The sequence below is a fragment of the Ovis canadensis genome, chromosome 7 (genome assembly GCF_042477335.2).
Source record: "Ovis canadensis isolate MfBH-ARS-UI-01 breed Bighorn chromosome 7, ARS-UI_OviCan_v2, whole genome shotgun sequence".
Classification (NCBI taxonomy): Eukaryota; Metazoa; Chordata; class Mammalia; order Artiodactyla; family Bovidae; genus Ovis; species Ovis canadensis.
Window position 1 is genome coordinate 70,080,014 of NC_091251.1, and position 21,093 is coordinate 70,101,106.

Here is a 21,093-nt window from a genome sequence, read left to right on the forward strand (position 1 = left end):
TTTCTCTAGTTGTGGCAAGTGGGGGCTACTCTTCTTTGAATTGCATGACTTCTCATTGCACAGTGGGCTCTAGGCACATGGGCTTCAGTAGTTGGAGCTGCCAAGCTCTAAAGCATAGGCTCAATAGTTGTGGCACACTGGCTTAATTGCTCTATAGCATGTGGGATCTTTCCAGATCAGGAATCAGACCCGTGTCCCCTGCATTGGCAGATGGATTCTTAACCATTGGACCACCAGGGAAGTCCCCATCCTGTGATTTTTGTAACTAGGGGATCATGGTATAATTTGCTCCTACTTAAGTGAATCTATTTAAAGGAGAACCATTGACCTAGAAAATGGACATTTTGAATGGAGAGACAGAATTTTGCAACCAGAATTAGATTAAAGGATATACTAAGGTTTATGATTAGAATATCTAAGGGATTTGAGAGGAACCTGAAAACTCTACCATCATAATTCTGTCTAGAATATCTCTTCTCCTAGGGGCTTCCTTTTTTTTGTTTGTTTTTGATTTGGCCCCCTGGTTGGCTTATGGGATCTAATTTCTCCAGCTAGGCTTGTACCCTTTGCAGTGGAAACTCCTCTACCTAACCACTGAACTGTAGAGGTTTCATTAAGGAATATAGGCTCTTCCTTTTTGTATTGTCCTGGTAAGAAAGAGCCAGGTAGAGAAGGGAAAAGAGATTCTGATAGAGAGCGTGCTAATATCTATATTGAATATATAGTAATATCTATAGACATTAGAGATATAATATTTAATATTTTCTATATATCTAATATATATGTTATATGGAGGATGAAGCTCAAGATCTTTAATCTACTCAGTCCTAATTTATGGAGTTTCACCTTTTTCAATATATAATGCCCCATCTCTTTCTAATCAGTCACTGGTAGTAGGGTACAGAGGCTAGGGATCCAAGCAAAAACTTAAGTAGTGGTATAAACAGTAATTTTTAAAAACCTTTTAAACTTGAAATTGTTTCAGATTTATAGTAATTGAAGGAAATGTGTTAATCTTGCACTGTGATCCTAGATTTGTCTTATTCTCCCTATTAATTTTTGTGCTATATTCATTTTAGGACTGTCATATTTAAGATTGTTCTAACAATCTGGTGAATCAGACATTTGAAATCATGTAGTAATTATTGATGTTTAGCATCTCTCTTTTTTTAGTATTATTTTTCTTTCAATTAGAATTTGCTTGATGCATTTTTGGGTGCCTGTGCCATTAGCCATTCCATGCCCCTGTACTTTACGTATTTATCTTAGAAATAGAACAGAATATATCTAGGGGTTTTTTTTGGCTGTGTCATGTGGCCTGTGGGATCTTAGTTCCCAGACCAGGGCTCAGGGGACCCAACTTGCGCCCCCTTCAGTGGAAGCGCAAAGTCTTAGCCATGGGAATGCTTGGCAAGTCTCTGACAGTTGGCTGTAAAATGATCCACTTCCCAGGATCGTACCAGCCCCTCTTGAGGTTTTTGGCTCCGCATAGCACTGTTGATTTAGTATCTGCACAGTACTGTTGACTAGTAATCTCAGTCTCAGTGGATTTAAATGGAATGATTCTCATATTTTAGGTGTGCTGTCATCAATAAACATATGTAATAAATAGTGAACTAAAAATGGAATTATTTGTATGTATTTCTTATTAAATTTGTCTTTGTAATATTAATTGGTTAATTTATAAACAGTCTTTTTAAACTTTCTGTTTTAGTCCCAGAAATCCTGGATAGAAAGCACTTTGACCAAGAGGGAATGTGTATATATCATACCAAGTTCCAAAGACCCTCACAGGTAAGTATACTTCTCTTTATTCTGAATTCTTAGAGAAATTTAGATGTAAATTACATTGCTATTTATTTATTAAAAACTAAAATTATTAATTATTAATAATTAATTGTAGTTACTGTTGGGTGAAGGAAATGGCAACCCACTTCAGTATTCTTGCCTAGAGAATCCCGTGGACAGGGGAGCCTGGTGGGCTGCAGTCCACAGGGTTGCAAAGATTTGGACACGACTGAAGTGACTTAGCATGCATGCATGCGTTGGAGAAGGAAATGGCAACCCACTCCAGTGTTCTTGCCTGGAGAGTTCCAGGGACAGAGAGGCCTGGTGGGCTACTGTCTATGGGGTTGCACAGAGTCGGATATGACTGAAGCGACTTAGCAGCAGCAGCAGTTACTGTTAATTTTTGTGTTTACTGTTAATCTTTTAAGATTAGGAGGAGATAGTATTAGCAAGATATCAGCATTCTGCAGTTCTTAATGACATTTCACAACATGAAACCTCTCATTCAGAGTGTTCTTCCTTCCCTGATCTTCTCCATATCATACTAGTGTATTACAAAGATCAGACAGTTAAGTCTCTTTTTTAAACATTTGATTTATTGATACTGAGAACTTAAAAAGTTTATGTATCTGTTTAAGGGGCATATACTGAGTACCCAACAGTATAGTTTATGCTGAAGAAACCGGTATGAACCTAATGGTTGCTGTTTTTGTTTGCCAATATGTAGCTATAGGTGAGCACCTATTGGAAAACCCATCACCAGAAATTTGTTGGCATCTCTTGATTGTCCTTTGGTCTTAAAAATGGCATTGATAATAGAAAAAAAATTTAAGTAAAGGTCATCATGAGTTAGAATTCAAGAAAAAGATCTCTTGAGGTGTTTATTGAAGAAACATTTTTCCTAATTTTTTTCTTTTTTTCCTGAGACCTAAAAATAGCAAAAAGCTTAAAAGGGTACATCAAAGATATATTTACTTCCTGGATTACAAAGCACTTTTCTTCTCTTTTCTTTTTTTTAATTTTATTTATTTATTTGGCTGCTCTGGGTCTTAGTTGTAGCATGTGGGATCTAGCTCCCTGACCAGGGATCGAACCTGGGCCCCCTGCACTGGGAGCTCAGAGTCTTAGCCACTGGACCACCAGGGAAGTCCCACAAAGCACTTTTCTTCACAGGCACTTAGGACAAATTAATTGAAAAAGGTGTTTACCAGGGTTTTTAGTCGTCTTACCGTTCCAGTCTCCTATTAAACCTTGTTTTCTATGCAGTTATCTTCTCTACAACTTTCACTTCCATTTGATATATGGCTCTTATGAATATAAAGCCAAGTAAGCAATCTTTTATTAACTATTTTGAGTTACAGTATGTGTGTGTTCAGTCACTCAGTCGTGTCTGACCCTTTACTGCCCTCTGGACTGTAGCCCGCCAGGGTCCTTTCTCCATGGGATTCTCCAGGCCTGGAGTACTAGAGTGGGTTGCCATTTCCTTCTTCAGGGGATCTTCTCAACCCAGGGATCGAACTGGTGTTTCCTGTGTTGGCAGGCAGGTTCTTTTACCACTGAGCCACCTGGGAAGCCCAGTCTTTTATTAACTGATGTATATTAAGTTATAGCACCTGTCCCTATTATTGTGACATCATAGTGAATTCTCGGTAAATATTTGTTGAATAGAATTTCTAAATATTTTGTTTGTATATTACATAAACCTGTTTGAAATTCAATATTTCTTTTTATATTAATGGCAAAAAAAATTGAGTATCTCTCTCATTTATACAAATTTTCATTAGAAGAGAAATGTGCGTGATAAATTTTGCAAACTTGAGATGTAGAAAGTTGGCTTAATATTCAGAGTATCAAAACTTGAAGACAGTCATTAACAACATTTATTGCACCTATTTTTAATCTTTACTGAGTGTATAGCTTTTGTTTTAAAATATTGCTAAATTCAGTCTATATGTAAAACATTGTATCTTTTTTTTAACAAAATGTTATAGTAACTTTATTTTTCCATAGTATCCCTTTAAGAGTAGTAGTTAATACTCTGTTGGTGTATATACAATTCATATATGTATCCTATTGTTGGGCACTTGAGTTGTTTTCAATTTTTAGCCTATTTTAAATTAAAATTAGTTCATAATGGAGGTCTTAGTGGATAAAACTATTTTTGTGTTTCAAGTTTTATTCCCCCTTAATATATGTAATGCCAAAAAGCTTTCCAGAAGATTAAAATGATGTATATTGTCACCAGTAGTGATGAGAATGCCTGAATATTGATTGTTAGCCATCATCTTCAAGAAGGTGATTAATAGAAAATTATATATTAAATTTGCATTTATTTGATCACCGTTAAGAAAACATCTTTTGTATTCTTTAATATTCCCCCAGTTTTTGGTAATTTCTATAAATGTCATTTTAGATCATTAAAATACATAACCTTAGTGTCTCTTTCAATCAATATTCTGTGATTTATCTGAATTTCATACTAGTTATTAAAGATGGGTTTTGTTATAAGATCATGTCTTTTAACCAGAAAGCACCAACGACATTGCCCAGATCACGTTCTTCTTTGTTCTTAATTGTTGCATCCTTACTAATTATATATCTGGATCATAATTTTAATATTCCCTGATTGATGGACATTTTAGCTAACCTGTTTTCTTTTTTGCTATTAGACAAATGTATTCTGTAGTGAATAACTTTATTTTACACATATTCTATAGATATTTTTAACCTTTACTCTTAAGTACTGGAATTAAGAGTTTGAGAATCTACATTTTTCATTTTGATGAGTATTGCCAAATTGCCCTCCATTTGTACTCCTACCAGCAGATATAAGACTACTTTCTTCTATATTCTTACCAAGATATTGTCTTAAAGGATTAAATAATTTTCTTCCAATCAAATATCTTTTCATATGTATGTTTTTACTGTGAATTATCTGTTCATATGGACTTCCTAGGTGGCTCTGTGGTAAAGAGTCCGCCTGCCAGTGCAGGAGATGCAGGGGACATTGGTTCAATTCCTGGGTCAGGAAGATCCCCTGGAACAGAAAATGACAAGCCACTCCAGTATTCTTGCCTGGGAAATCCCATGGACAGAGAAGCCTGGGGGCCCCCAGTCCAGGGGTTACAGAGTGTACTCGACTGAGTGCTTGAACACACATGCACACATCTGTTCATATATTTTCCCATGTTATGTTGACTTGATAAATATATATTATAGTAGGGAAGTTAATACATTTTTTATATTATATCTTAGGGAAGCTTTGTATATTATACTTGTATTTAATATAATATTAGGGAAGCTAACCTTTTCTCTATAAATATTTTTTCTCAGTTTATCTTTGGACTTTTATTAGTGACATGTTTTTGCCATATACATTTTTTTTTTTTAATGTAGTTAAATCTGTCTTTTGTAGTTTCTGGGTTTTATGACACAACTAATTGTATTTAAAAGATGAAAACTGAGTTTTTAAAAAAGGTACAAATGACCTAAGATATCGCTTGAAAAATATATAATATTCCTTTGTTTTGTCCTTTTTTTTTAATGGATTATTATAGTTTAGTTTAATGAGAAGAAAAATGATTTTCCCTTTAAGTAATAGATTTACCTTGTTTTATAGATGCCTTCCAGGATGTCAGATTTGTCAGCAGCTTGTCAGGTAAGTATCATAATAATAACGGTATTGCACAAATTTTGGAAAATAAAACTAGTATATTAAAAAAGTCAGAATACACTGGGATAAAATTCACAGGCCATTATGTTTAAGCGTTATTTAACTTACACTTGGGAGGTAAAGGATTAGGCAGAGTTCCTTGAAACTCAAGTGCAGGTACCTGAGCAGAGTGCTAAAGTTGAATATGAATTAGCTGGGTAAAGATTGAGGAAAGGGATTTAAAGCAGAGAGGAGTTTGTGGGAAGGCCTGGTAGTGAAAGAGAGTATGGTTATGTCAGGAAACTGCAAGCTGTAGAAGGTATTAATAAGGTGGATTTTGGAAAGATTTGAGTCTTGAGAAATAAGTAGGGCCAGATCATTTTAACTTTTTGTATACTATGCCACACAGTTTTGATTTCATGTTAAAATGATGTTATATAAGGAAGTAACATGTTTAGATTTTTTTTTTCCCCTCAATAAAAGCAGTTGGCATTTTGAGGAGATTGGCTTGGGAGGAAAAAATAGTTTGGAAGTTTTTAGAGTAATTCTGGCAAAAAAATAAGAGCCTGAATTAAGATACTACCTATGGTGATAAAGAAAAATAAGCATATTTGAAAAGTAGGATCAATCAGATAAACTCAGTAGGATTGGTGGTGTGTAGGGAAAGGGAACATTGGAGGATGGTACCTAAGTTTCTTACTCAGGCAACTAATTAAAGGCTAATGTTGTTCTTTAAGAAGTGATGAAGGAATGTAAGAGAAAGAAGAGAAGGTCTCTGGTTGGCAGGCTAAGAGCAGAAGTACATAGAATGAGTTCATTTACATATATTGAATTGTTGCACCATTTCCAGGCCTATTCATTCCTTCCTCTAGATGGGTAGTTCCATCTGGCGTCTGTACTCAGGCTGAAGAGCTTCCTTTAGCTTTTGGTATAATGCTGGTATACTCGATGGACATGGGTTTGAGTGGACTCTGGGAGTTGGTGATGGATGGGGATGCCTGGCGTGCTGCGGTTCATGGAGTTGCAAAGAGTCGGACACGACTGAGCGACTGAACTGGTATACTGGAGATGAGTTTTCTCAGCTTGGTTTATCTGAAAATATGTTTATTTTACTGATTTTTGAAGGATGTTTTCCCCGAATATGAAATTTTGAGTTTTCTCATTCCAATTATTTGAAGATACCATTCTGTTGTCTTCTGGCTCTTGTTTCTAGTGGGAAATCAGCTGTCATTAGTGCAGTGGTTCGTCTGTGTGTAATGGGTCTTTTTTCTCTCTGGCTGTTTTAAGGATTTTTTCCCCCTATAATTTTGGTTTTAACAGCAGGCCTGTGATGTGCCTGAGAATGGTTCTCTTTTTCCTTCTTTTTGAATAAATCTTGAATCAGTTCAGTTCAGTTTAGTCAGTTCAGAGTTGTGTCTGACTCTTTGCAACCCCATGAACTGCAGCACACCAGGCCTCCCTGTCCATCACCAACTCCCGGAGTTCACTCAAATTCATGTCCATCAAGTCGGTGATGCCATCCAGCCATCTCATCCTCTGTCGTCCCCTTCTCCTCTTGCCCCCACTCCCTCCCAGCATCAGAGTCTTTTCCAATGAGTCAACTCCTCGCATGAGGTGGCCAAAGTATTGGAGTTTCAGCTTTAGCATCAGTACTTCCAACGAACACCCAGGACTGATCCTTTAGAATGGACTGGTTGGATCTCCTTGCAGTCCAAGGGACTCTGAAGAGTCTTCTCCAACACCACAGTTCAAAAGCATCAATTCTTCGGCGCTCAGCTTTCTTCACAGTCCAACTCTCACATCCGTACATGACCATTGGAAAAACCATAGCCTTGACTAGACGGACCTTTGTTGGCAAAGTAATGTCTCTGCTTTTGAATATGCTATCTAGGTTGGTCATAACTTTCCTTCCAAGGAGTAAGTGTCTTTTAATTTCATCGCTGAGTCACCATCTGCAGTGATTTTGGAGCCCCAAAAAATAAAGTCTGACACTGTTTCCACTGTTTCCCCAATTATTTGCCATGAAGTGATGGGACCAGATGCCATGATCTTCGTCTTCTGAATGTTGAGCTTTAAGCCAACTTTTTCACTCTCCTCTTTCACTTTCATCAAGAGGCTTTTTAGTTCCTCTTCACTTTCTGCCATAAGGGTGGTGTCACCTGCATATCTGAGGTTATTGATATTTCTCCCGGCTATCTTGATTCCAGCTTGTGCTTCCCCATCCCAGCGTTTCTCATGATGTACTCTGCATAAAAGTTAAATAAGCAGGGTGACAGTATACGGCCTTGACATACTCCTTTTCCTGTTTGGAACCAGTCTGTTGTTCCATGTCCAGTTCTAACTGTTGCTTCCTGGCCTGCATATAGGTTTCTCAAGAGGCAGGTCAGGTGGTCTGGTATTCCCATCTCTTTCAGGATTTTCCACAGTTGATTGTGATCCACACAGTCAAAGGCTTTGGCATAGTCAATAAAGCAGAAATCTTGAATAAATATCTGCAAGTTCACGTTTTTCACCAAATTTTAGCCACTGTTTCTTAAAATCCTTTTCTGCCCCTTCTCTGTCTCTCCTCCCTCTGGGACTCCGGGTATATTAGGTTGCTTGATATTTTCTGCAGGTCACTGAGGCCCTGTTTTATTTTTAATTAAAATATTTTTTCCCATTTATCAAATTAGATCATTTGTATTCATCTCTCTTCAGGTTCACTAACATTTATACAATCTCCAGTGCTGTTTTGGCATCCAGTAAGTAGATGCCTCAAACTAAGTTTATTAATAGAAGCGTGTATCATTAAATACTAATGTATTTATAGTATTTTAACGCTAAGGTAAGCATATTAACTTACTGATATCCTAAAATCAGAAAGTCAGATTATTTGGATATTCTTCAAAAGTTCCTTTATTTTCATACAGTTTTTCATTGACTGATTTTTTTTAAAAGGTCTTTTAAAAGTTTTATTATTTTTTTCACTTAGGTGTTTTTGTGGTCGCTTGGTCAAGCAACATGCTTGTTTTACTGCAAGTCTTGCCATGAAATACTCAGATGTGAAATTGGGTGACCATTTTAATCAGACATTAGAAGAGTGGTCTGTGGAAAAACATACAGAACAGAGCCCAACGGATGCTTATGGAGTCATAAATTTTCAAGGGGGTTCTCATTCCTACAGAGCTAAGGTATGTTGTGTATTAGAGTGTCTTACTTCGTTTACCTTTTAATTAATTCCAACTCTTTGCAACTCCATGGACTGGAGCCCACCAGGCTCCTCTGTCTATGGAATTCTCCAGGTAAGAATACTAGAGTGGGCTTCCATGCCCTTTTCCAAGGGATCTTCCCAACCCAGGGATTAAACCCAGGTATCCCGCATTGCAGGAAGATTTTTTACCATTTGAGCTACCCAGGAAGCCAGTTAATTAAATAATGTATGTTTATTATCTGACAGCTTATATAATAGTGTGTCAGAAAATTAGTTTTAATCATTTCTTTATTTTAAAGTTCTTTGTATTGGTACACACAAATATAGAATTACTATGTTTTGGTGCATTGAACCTCTCTTTCATTTACTATTTCGCTTTCTCTTTGTTCCCTTTTTTTATCTTTTTGGTTAATGTATTTTTAATTATTGCTTATCTTATTTATATATTTTTCTGTTCTGTAGATTAATTTTATAAATACTATAAAATTTAACTAGTTACTGTTACAGATTAGTACTTTTACTACTTCCTGGTCAATGCAAGAACCTTTAGAATACTTGTGACAACATTTATTTCCCTCGTGACTTACATGCTTTTGTTGGCATAAATTTTATTTGTGTGTGTGTGTGTATTTTAAAAACTCCCAAGTTAATCCTCCTTGGTGGATCAGTGGTAAAGAATCTGCCTGCCAATGCAGGAGACACAGATTTGATTCCTGATCCTGGAGGATCCCACATGCCACAGAGCAACTAAGCCCATGTGCCACAACTGTTGAGCCCGTGCTTCAGAGCCCAGGAACCACAAGTACTGCACCCACATGCTGCAGCTACTGCAGCCTACGTGTCCTAGAGCCAGTGCTCAGCAGCAAAAGAAGGTACCACAGTGAGAAGCCCAGAGCACTGCAGTGAAGAGTAGCCCCCACTCGCTTCAACTAGAGAAAGCCTATGCAGAACAAAGACCTGGCACAGCTAAATATAAATCAATAAAAATCTTTAAATCCCCAAATAATAATTTATGATTCATTTAGACTTGTCTACATTTTACCTTTTAAGTTGTTGTGCCTGGCTCTCTCCCTGCCTTGATTTGCTAAGCAGTGTCATATGGTGGGCCTGTCTCTCCGGGTTTTCTGTTCTCTTGGATCCTGACACAAGTTGTCACACCTGGGTAGCTTACTGATGTCTTAAAAGCAGGGGTCGTTAATCTAGTTTCTCTAGTTCCCAGGGGCAGAGTTGGTCCAAAACAACATAGTCCATCATTGTTGAAAATGGCATTCCTCGTTTATTACTGACATAATCTGGGTTTTTTAAAATTTTGTTTATTTAATTATGACTGTGATGGGTCTTCATTGTTGCATGAGGGCTTTCTCTAGTTCCTGCCAGCAGGGGCTACTCTTTTTTGTAGAGTGTGGCCTTAGTAGTTGTGGCACGCAGGCTCAGTTGCCTCACAGCATGTAAAATCCTCTTGGACCAAGAATCAAACCCGTGTCCCTGCATTGGCAGGTGGACTCCCAGCCTCTGGACCACCAGAGAAGTGCCATAATCTGTTTCTTAAATTTATTAACTTTAGATTATTTTCCAGGCACTACTTAATGTACTCAAGTATAGTGATGAGTTAAACAAAGCTAATGCTTAAAGTCTTATAGAAGAAATTTCATTACAAATCATTCTTAAAGGAATCTGGAGTCTTCTCAGTTTTATATAATTTATGATATTTTGGGATATTTTTCCTTGGTGTTTGATCTCTGTTTGTAAAGGAATGGTTAATATATTGTTTTGGAAAGAACCTTTATTGGAGAAGATTAAAAGCATTGTTTTTTCCCCCCAACATCTGAGTATTATAGATTTGATATGAATATTTTTGATTTCTTCTTACAAAGCAAGAAATACTGTGGATAAATCTGTAAACCAGATGAATGGTAATTGGGTTTATATAATCAGAAAGAGTAACAAATTTACATCTTATTTGAAAATTAGAGTGCCACTATTTCTCTAGCTCTTACAGAATGATTTTCCAACCTTAAAATTGTTTGTTTGTTATTGCTTATTCTTAGGAGTGTAAATATATTATGAGTAGCCTATGAAATCTATTTTATAATAATCTGATGCAAATAAAGTTTTTCTTAAGTCATATGATGCTACATTATGAAACTTATGAATTACTATTTTTTAAAAATCTTTCTTGTTAGTATGTGAGGCTATCATATGACACCAAACCTGAAATTATTCTGCAACTTCTGCTTAAAGAATGGCAAATGGAATTACCCAAACTTGTTATCTCTGTGCATGGTGGCATGCAGAAGTTTGAGCTTCACCCACAAATCAAGCAGTTGCTTGGAAAGGGTCTTATTAAAGCTGCAGTTACAACCGGAGCCTGGATTTTAACTGGAGGAGTAAACACAGGTAAACAGTAATAAAATTGGTATAATTTTTATTTGATGTGTTTGTACATTTTTATAATATCAGATATTTGAAAAGTCAACACAGTGTAAGTGTATACTAGTCTCCTGTTAAGTAATCTATAGTTCTTAAGTATAAATGCTAACTGAAAAACGAATTTGGTTTTTGTTTGTTCTTTTAAAAGAATAATATGGTTTATCATTTACTTTTTTTTTTAATTAAGACTTTATTTTGGGCTGTGCTTTGTGGCTTGCAGGATCTTAGTTCCCCAGCCTGGGCCATTGTGATGACAGTGCCAAATCCTAATCACTTGGACCGTCAGGGAGTTCCCAAGAATAATGTGCTTTGGAGCAAGGGTTTGCAAACTATGGTTCCCTGCACCAAATCCAGCTTACTCCTTGTTTTTGTAGATAGAGGTTTACTGGAACTCAGCCACATTTGTTTTTGTATGGTTTTGTATCACACTTCTGTGCTATAAAAGCAGAGGTGGATAATTCTTAGACTGTATGTCTTGCAAAGCCTAAAATGCTTAAAATTTTGTCCTTTATAAAAAGTTTGCTGACCTCCTACTGTATAGCAAAGTATTATTCTTGTCACTTTGTGACTGCTGGTAAATTGAGAAAAGAATGGCAATTCATTGCCTAGACAGTGGTAAAAAAAAGCTTTTGAAATTAATTTTTAATATAATCTTATATTCTAAGTCTTTCCTATCACATACACAGTTTGGATGGAAGGAAGGCAAATTAATTTTAATATCCAAAGTAAAACATACTTATTATTTGTTAGTTTGCAAAAATCTGTTTCATTAACAGCAACTGTTTTTTGAACCTTATTGTGGCACTCTTCTAGCCACTGAAAATATATCATTACACAAAATATTTGCCCTCATGGAACTTATATTCTAGTGGGAAAGATATAGAAAACAAGCAGATAACTAAATGTATAATAAATTAAATAGTAAGTGCTTTGAGAGACACATAAAATGTAGAGGAGGGATAGTGAAGCTTCGTTCATAAGGTAACTTTGAGTAGAAGTGGAAGGAAATGAAGCAAATGAGATTAAGAATAATGTGGGACAGAGCATTTAAAGGAGAAGAAATGGAAAGTATTGGAAAAATAGTAAGAAAGGTCCAGTGTAGCTTGAGTAGAATGAGCAAGGACTGCTGGGTGATGAGATCAGAAAGTTACAGGTGAGTGGTGATGGTGGGGTTGACATGGGGTTTGTGGTGAATATCAGGAGCAACAGACAGATCATATAAGGCCTTGCAGGCCATTATAAGCACTTTGACTTTTAATCTGAATTAGAAGGGGAGGTTTTAAGCAGAGAGTTGACAGGAGCAAAGGTATCTTGAATGATGGTTTAAAAATAGGCTATAAACAGGCAAGGTAGCCATTGGAAGAACAGTGAAGATACTATTTCAGTAGTCCATGTGAGAAATGAAAAATCTAATTGAGTGATGCATTGATTTGCTAGGGCTGTTAAAATACCACAGACTGGGAGGCTTAAAAGAAATTTCTTTTCTAATAGTTCTGGAGACCCAAGATCAAGATGTTAGCAAGTTTGGTTCCTCCTGATGCAGCTGTCCTTGACTTACAGATGGTCATCTTTTCACTGTGTCCTCTTGTGGCCTTTCCCATTGCATGTGCATCTCTGGTGTCTCTTTTTGTGTCCAAATTTCCCCTTTTTACAAGGACACCAGCCAGATTGGATTAGGGCCTACCCTAACATCCTCATTTTCACACGATAACCTATTTCCAAATACTGTCACATTCTAAGGTACTGGGGTTAGAATATCAACATAAGAATTTTGGGGAGGATACTGTTCAGTCCATAACAAGTGGTAATGAGAAGTTATGTGCTCTTTTGAATCATTTTTTCTGTATACTTTCCTCCCAATTTTTGACTCAGTTGGAAAACTGTTGTAGTTTTTTCTGAGTGTGTGTGTTTTGCTTATAGTCCTGAGCCATACTCTTCTTTTTTTTTAGATGATGTATAGAGCAGTAACAAAAACTACAGTTAACATGAGGAATCTAAGAGAGGAGACTAGGCCTAACAACATGGTAAAAGTTAGTTTTACGTGTGTTTCAGGCAGTTGTAGTGGTTTGACATTGTGGGTTTTTTTTTTTTTCCCGTCCTTGTGTTTTCTTTTGAGTTTGTCTTTTGGACTTTGTTGCTTTTTATCTTGTATATGTAAAAATAACTAACACCAGTTGTAACGTTACTGAGAATAGGATTGTTCTGAACACAATAAAGACTTTCAAATAAAGTGAATTTAATTTTGTATGAACAGGTGTGGCAAAACATGTTGGTGATGCCCTTAAAGAACATGCTTCCAGATCATCTCGAAAGATTTGCACTATTGGAATAGCTCCATGGGGAGTGATTGAAAACAGAAATGATCTTGTTGGGAGAGATGTAAGAGTGTTTTTTAAAATTTCTTTTATTTAAGCTTATGTTGAAACAGCAAAGTCAACCTAAAATATTCATGATCATACTACAGTCCTTTTGAAAACACTATGATAGATTTAAACAGTTGTGATTATAGTGTTAGTACATTTAGTTTCTGCCCTTTTTTGTATAACTGTTTCACACCTTTTCCATATCATGCCAGTCTGTGTAATTAAGTTTTTAATGATTGTGTGATGTTAAGAATTAATTGTATTGTCTGTGAAAGTAATCAAATGCTAGTGTTTTATTCAAGTAGGTTAAAGACATGCGAATTGGTTGTAGATATTTTTTCAAGAGGTTATTAAAAAGGAATTAATTATAATGATCATTTTCAAATGCAATTAAATTTCTAACATCAATTTTAAAGATTCTACTTATGACTGGAAAAGTAGCAATATGACATTTAACTGCTTTTATTCAGTGTCCTTTATATATTGCACTTTATTCCCTAATAACCTGAGAGTTTCTTAACATTGTTTATTTATTTGCTTATTTGCTGTTGTTTCCTTTGCATGGGATGATGAAATATGATTTATTCTGCAGTGGAGCCAAAATGTAATTGTTTGGTTTAACCCATTATTGAATAATCTTCAGCTGCTTAAAAGCTCATGCTTTTTGATACATATTTCTTTCATATTTTGTATTTTTGCGTTTACAGATTATTTCAAAATTTGTTTTTACTTTATGTTATATTTAATCCTACCCACTAACTCTCATATTTGCTATTGTTTAGGTGGTTGCTCCTTACCAAACTTTGTTGAACCCTCTGAGCAAATTGAATGTTCTGAATAATCTGCATTCCCATTTCATATTGGTGGATGATGGCACTGTTGGAAAGTATGGAGCAGAAGTCAGACTTAGAAGAGAACTTGAAAAAACTGTTAATCAGCAAAGAATTCATGCTAGTAAGGGCATTTATAAATTTGTTGTTAAAATTATTCTGGGCTGTATTAATTGCCAGCAGAATGCTCGTTAAGTCCTCATTTCTTTAGTAGCAGGATGACATACAAAACAACAAAGAGTAACTGACCTTACACAAAATAAGACCTAGGAAAGGAAGTTTGAGATTAAACCGGATACTCAAATATCAAGGCCAAAGCCTCAAAAGTTCATTGGAAGCTTTGTTGCTACTGTAATCCCATTGCATCTCAGGGAATTCAGAAATATTCTTAATGTATGCTATATTCCAGTACATGATTTTGAAGTTCAGGATTGTAGAGGGAAAACATACTTTATTGTGAAGTAAGAATCACTTTACTTAAAGTTGATAACACAAGTAGGTATCACTCTTTGATAGATATGTCTTAAAAATTGGTATTCTTGACACAAGTCTTCTTTTCCAACCATGGTCAGACTTTCTGGTTCAACATCTAGATTTTTAAGAAGAAACTTTATAATTTTAGGACACCAAGAAGGTGAGATCTATGATGAAGTGAAATATAAGTACAAAAATTACAGGATAGTATTTTCAAATTATGATGGAGTCATAGCATCTCCTAAAACTTAGGAATGTTTTAGAACTTTGCAAATACCTATATTTTGGATTTTTTCACTAGGTATTCACTAGGCAAGGTATTCACTAAATTTCTTTTCTGTTACTCTTACAGAGGAAATGGATTTTATTGATCTGTTCTGTTTATGTAATCCTGATTCTGGCATTAATGCATTTGGAATAAGTGATTAAAAATAGAAACATTGGAAGTTTAACTCAAGCCATATTAAAAAGCAAACTGAAAACCAACTTGGTGTTTTAATTTCTAATCAAGAGTTAAAGTAGTGAAATATGTAAAATAGTTATTGCTTTTCAGTGAACATATGTTCCAGTGTGTGCCTTGTTATATATTGAATTTTCTAATTTTGTTACTTAGAACAGACTTTTAAAAGTCAGTATAAAAGTAATTTTTTTAGTACTTATATCAGACTAGTATCATGTCAAGTACTTTAATTCAACACAGTCTTTTAAGATATTTTATTTTGGCTTTTTATTGTTTTTGATTGAGAAAAAAATAAGATTAAATGATTGAATTTTGCCTAATATCATAATTAATCTTTTTACTTTTTTAAGGAATTGGTCAAGGTGTTCCTGTGGTGGCACTTATATTTGAGGGTGGGCCAAATGTTATCCTCACAGTTTTAGAATACCTTCAGGAAAGTCCTCCTGTTCCAGTCGTCGTATGTGAAGGAACAGGCAGAGCTGCAGATTTACTAGCATATATTCATAAGCAAACAGAAGAAGGAGGGTAAGTGTATGATTGCAACATATTTTTAATAATTTCATGTAAAGAGGGCTGTGGGGGCTTCCTAGGTAGTGGAGTGGTAAAGAATCTGCCTGCCAGTTCAGGAGATGAACGACATGCAGATTTGATCCCTGAGTCTGGAGCAGGAAATGGCAACCCACTCCAGTATTCTTGCCTGGAAAATTCCATGGACAGAGGAGCCGGATGGTCTACAGTCCATGGGGTCACAAAGAGTAGGACACAACTGTGCACCCTTGCGTAAAGAGGCTTGTGGCTTCTAGAATATTAAATTCATTTTGGTGTTTTATGAACATGAAAATTCCTTCCTAAGTGTTGAGGAAAAGGCCTGTCTGACACATTATTAGAATGAATTAAAATATAACAGTCTTTATTGTGGACAATTTTGCAATATCTGTTAAATATACAGAGGCACATATCTTTTGACTTGATAGTTTTATTTCTGGTAATTTTCCTACAAATGTACACATATGAAGTAACTTACATAAAGTTATGCATTACAGTGTGGTTTGTGATAATAAAAGATTGGAATAATATAGAGCATATATCAAGGGGACTAGATAAATAACATGGTATATCTGTACAGTGGAATAGTTTGCAGTTATGTATAGTTTTAATCTGTTTAGTAGACTTGAGAAGATTAACTATATATGTAGAAAAAGGAAAATATACAGTAACATATATTATGGTGCCTTTTATGTGGGAGAAAAGCAGCAGAATAATTGTGTGTGTGGAAAGAGATCCTGGAAAGTTAATAGTGTTTCTTGAGAGCAGTTGAGATGGGACGGACTGATGGAAGACAGTGAAAAGGACACATTCACTATGAATTTCCACATCTTTATATTTTGTATCAAACTTTTGAGCCATGTAAATATATTCTACCTGGAGAAAAAGAAAAATGCAAATGTGCTGATATTTAACACATTTTGGTGAAATACTACTTTACACATCATAATATCTTAAAATTATACAAAATCTTATAGAATGTGAGTACTGATAATGTATTCACATGCCTTATAATAAAAAGCTGGAAATAATTCAAAGAGAAAAATCACTCCATTTTCCATTTTTCACCCTTGTGATTTGTAGTGGGAGTCTAATGAAGCAGATTTCATTGATGGTCGAGTATTTAATTTTTTTCCCAAGTACTTAATACAGTATCTTTAAATGCCTTGCCTGTCTACCAGTAACTTGATGATACTAGAGTCTTTAAATTATGGAATTTGAAGTCAGTGGATTAAGTTGTGTTTCCTCTTACTTCAGGAATCTTCCTGATGCAGCAGAGCCCGATATTATTTCAACTATCAAAAAAACATTTAACTTTGGCCAGAGTGAAGCAGTTCATTTATTTCAAACACTAATGGAATGTATGAAAAGAAAGGAGCTCGTAAGTAGATTTCATCAGAATAAGCCTTTTTATTTCATTCAAAGCACATTCTAAACTAGAGAAATACTTTAAAAAAAATTAATTTTTGGCCACCCCTCTTGCTTGTGGGATCTTAGTTTCCCAACCAGAAATTGAACCCAGGCCCTTGGCCGTGAAAGCATGGAGTCCTAACCGCTGGACTGCAGGGAGAATTCTCAGTTAGAAAAATAGTAAAGGTTTGAATATACTTGAATTTTATTTGGTAAATTATACAGATTCTTAATTTTCTGGGTTTTTTATTATAATGAAATATTTCCAACCCCCCAAAATTGTATATACCATGTACTTTTAAATTACTTTGTGATTTATGTGTGATTTATTTGCTTTATGCCTTAGCTTTTAAAATGTAAATGCATAATATTATGGATTAATCTTTAAATAGATCACTGTTTTCCACATTGGATCAGATGAACATCAAGATATAGATGTAGCAATACTTACTGCACTGCTTAAAGGTAAGGTTTCAAATTTATTTGTTAGGTCTTTCATTTACAGTCTTTTTATATAAGTTAGTGTTTGTTAATTTGAGAATTGAATTTTTCAATAATTTTCTTTGTAAAAGACATAGCATTCACTTTCTGTGACAGCAAATTCGCTTTTGTCTTTATATTATATAATTGTTTTAAAAGTTCAAACTAGGATTTATGCCATTAGGCCTGTTATCTTGTTAAGGATGTATAAAATGTGTCATTTTTAATTGGCTAAAAAATAAGTGTTTAAAAGTAATAAGGTATTAATTGATAGAAATTAAAAATAGCATTCTTAAATATGCGATTTTTATCAGGAAGGAAAGTTTAGAAAGAAAACTTGTATCTTCTAGGACTGAAGGGTTATCTTACATTCACTTGAATTGTTTTTCTCTCATTATCTTTCCAAAGGCATCCAGCTGATAAACAGTGTTATAGTGAGAAATCTTTTCAAAAATTAGAAACTAAAATGTTCCATCTAAATACCTGACAGTATGGAATGAGGTAGCAGAAGCAGAGCAAGAGGGTGTTGTCTTATCATTCACAAGAATTTGCAAATGTTAGGCCATAATAAATTGCCAATAGATCAAACATTTAAAAATACTATAATAAATATAGCATGTTTACATCATCTAAGAATAAAGATCATAAATAATAGGAAGCCTAGAAACCATAAAGGGAAAGGTCAATAGGTGTGATTTCATACTTCAAATAAAAAGAGAGCACTAATATTTGCTGTATTCTTTCTGTGAACTAGCTACTGTGCTTTAGTAGTTGTTTACTCTTGCAGCAGCCCTAACAGTCAGGTTTCCTATTTTCCTCATTTTATAGATGAGATAACTAAGAACAGGAATGTGGAAAGATCACTAGAAGGTGTTAAAAATCAGTGATAAGCAGATGAATAATCCATGGAAAAATGAGTCAGAATTTATGTAATAGATATTAGCAGAAATGTGGAAATTTGAAAATGATAGAAAGATGTTAAAGAAACCCTATAAATTGGGGGTGGGGGAAAGCTTTTTATCCTCCTACTCGGTATTTGTATACTCCTGATGGATGGTATAACATTTCTGGAATTTATTTTGGCAATGTATCAAAAACTTTATATATCCTACACAGCAGTTTGACTTCTATAAATTCATCCTATTAAACATGTGCACGAAAATGTACTTGCCAAAAAATTCAAATAAGTTAATTGAACTTGTCAACTTCTTTATTCAACTAGGCACTAATGCATCTGCATTTGACCAGCTCATCCTTACATTGGCATGGGATAGAGTTGACATCGCCAAAAATCATGTATTTGTTTATGGGCAGCAGTGGCTGGTATGTAAATAATGTATACAAGCAATGTAATTAAGCTAAATTATAACACAGTATTTGCTGAAACTGTGTCCTAACTTGACATTTTACCTGTCAGTCAAAAGTGCAAAATTACTGTAAATAACATTTCTGCAGCATCCAGATCCATTTAGAATTTAGTAAGTTCTGTTTACTCTTGATAAAAACTGTGTTTTTTTTAATGAGGTATAGATCTCTAAAAATTCTATAACTTGCATCTATGTTTGTAAGGAATGTTTTCCTGTAATTGCCTTTTCTTCTGGCATCCTTGTCTGATTTTGGGCTCAGAGTAATGTTGGGTTCATAAGATAAATTTGGAAGAGTTTGAGAAGGATTGGTATTAATTCTTCTTTGAATGTTTGGTAAAATTTACTAGTGACGCTATCTGGTCCTTATTCCTAATTAGTCTGTTCACAATTTCTATTTCATCATGATTCAGTTTTGGTAAGTTTATGTTTCTAGGAATTTAACTGTTTCTTCTAGGTTGTCCAGTTTTTTGGCATATAATTTTTATGTTAACCTCTTCAGTTCAGTTCAGTCGCTCAGTCGTGTCTGACTCTCTGCGACCCCATAAATCACAGCACGCCAGGCCTCCCTGTCCATCACCATCTCCCGGAGTTCACTCAAACTCAACATCCGTGGAGTCGGTGATGCCATCCAGCCATCTCATCCTCTGTTGTCCCCTTTTCCTCCTGCCCCCAATCCTTCCCAGCATCAGGGTCTTTTCCAATGAGTCAACTCTTCGCATGAGGTGGCCAAAGTACTGGAGTTTCAGCTTTACCATCATTCCTTCCAAAGAACACCCAGGGCTGATCTCCTTTAGAATGGACTGGTTGGATCTCCTTGCAGTCCAAGGGACTCTCAAGAGTCTTCTCCAACACCACAGTTCAAAAGCATCAATTCTTCAGTGCTCAGCTTTCTTCACAGTCCAGCTCTTGCATCCATACATGACCATTCAGGTATGACCTAAATCAAATCTCTTATGATTATACAGTGGAAGTGAGAAATAGTTTTAAGGGACTAGATCTGATAGATAGAGTACCTGATGAACTATGGACTGAGGTTGGTGACATTGTACAGGAGACAGGGATTAAGACCATCCCAATTGAAAAGAAATGCCAAAAAGTACAATGGCTATCTGGGGAGGCCTTACAAATAGCTGTGAAAAGAAGAGAAGTGAAAAGCAAAGGAGAAGGGGAACGCTATAAGCATCTGAATGCAGAGTTCCAAAGAATAGCAAGAAGAGATAAGAAAGCCTGCCTTAGTGATCAACGCAAAGAAGTAGAGGAAAACAACAGAATGGGAAAGACTAGAGATCTCTTCAAGAAAATTAGAGATACCAAGGGAACATTTCATGCAAAGATGGGCTCGATAAAGGACAGAAATGGTATGGACCTAACAGAAGCAGAAAATATTAAGAAGAGGTGGCAAGAATACAGGGAAGAACTGTACAAAAAAAGATCTTCACAACCAAGATAATCATGATGGTATGATCACTCACCTAGAGCCAGACATCCTGGAATGTGAATTCAAATGGGCCTTAGAAAGCATCACTACGAACAAAGCTAGTGGAGGTGATGGCATTCCAGTTAACCTCTTATGTTCCTTTATATCTCTGGTATCATTTGTAATATCTCTTTCATTTTTTATTTATTTGAGTCCTCTCTGTTTTTCTTCTTGAGTCTAGCTAAAGGCTTGCCAGTTTCTTTTTTAATTGGAATTACAATTACTTGACACTGTTGTGTCAGTGGAAGCTGTACAACAAAGAGAATTAGCCATATGCACACATATATCCCCTCCTTGAGCCTCTCTCCCACTCCCCCTATCCCATTCCTCCAGGTCATCACAGAGCACCATGCTGAGCTCCCTGTGTACAGCAGCTTCCCACCAGCTATCTGTTTTACAGATGGTAATGTATATTTTTCAGTGCCACACTCCTAATTCGTCCCACCTTCTCTTCCCCCTCTGTGTTCATACATGTCTATTTTCTATATTTGTGCCTCTGTTCCTGCCCTGCAAATAGGTTCATCTGTACCAGTTTCCTAGATTCCTTATATATACGTTAATAAACAGCATTTGTTGTTTTGACTGATTTCACTCTGTATGACAGACTCTGGGTTGATTCACATTAC

The 21,093-nt window shown here is 35.5% G+C and overlaps 1 protein-coding gene across 2 annotated transcripts in view; it reads left to right on the forward strand.

Annotated features, from left to right (window-relative positions):
- Positions 1-21,093, forward strand: part of TRPM7 (transient receptor potential cation channel subfamily M member 7) — a 106,801-nt gene that overhangs the window by 15,458 nt on the left and 70,250 nt on the right. Inside the window, exons 2-11 of one of the 2 annotated variants that reach the window (XM_069596525.1) lie at positions 1,715-1,794; positions 5,408-5,446; positions 8,412-8,610; positions 10,814-11,027; positions 13,315-13,439; positions 14,206-14,377; positions 15,538-15,712; positions 16,991-17,114; positions 17,536-17,608; positions 18,846-18,946. In XM_069596525.1, coding sequence (XP_069452626.1) covers positions 1,715-1,794; positions 5,408-5,446; positions 8,412-8,610; positions 10,814-11,027; positions 13,315-13,439; positions 14,206-14,377; positions 15,538-15,712; positions 16,991-17,114; positions 17,536-17,608; positions 18,846-18,946 — 1,302 coding nt within the window. Of the gene's footprint in view, positions 1-1,714; positions 1,795-5,407; positions 5,447-8,411; positions 8,611-10,813; positions 11,028-13,009; positions 13,085-13,314; positions 13,440-14,205; positions 14,378-15,537; positions 15,713-16,990; positions 17,115-17,535; positions 17,609-18,845; positions 18,947-21,093 lie in introns of those variants that run through there. The other variant, XM_069596527.1, reaches the window with a different exon arrangement.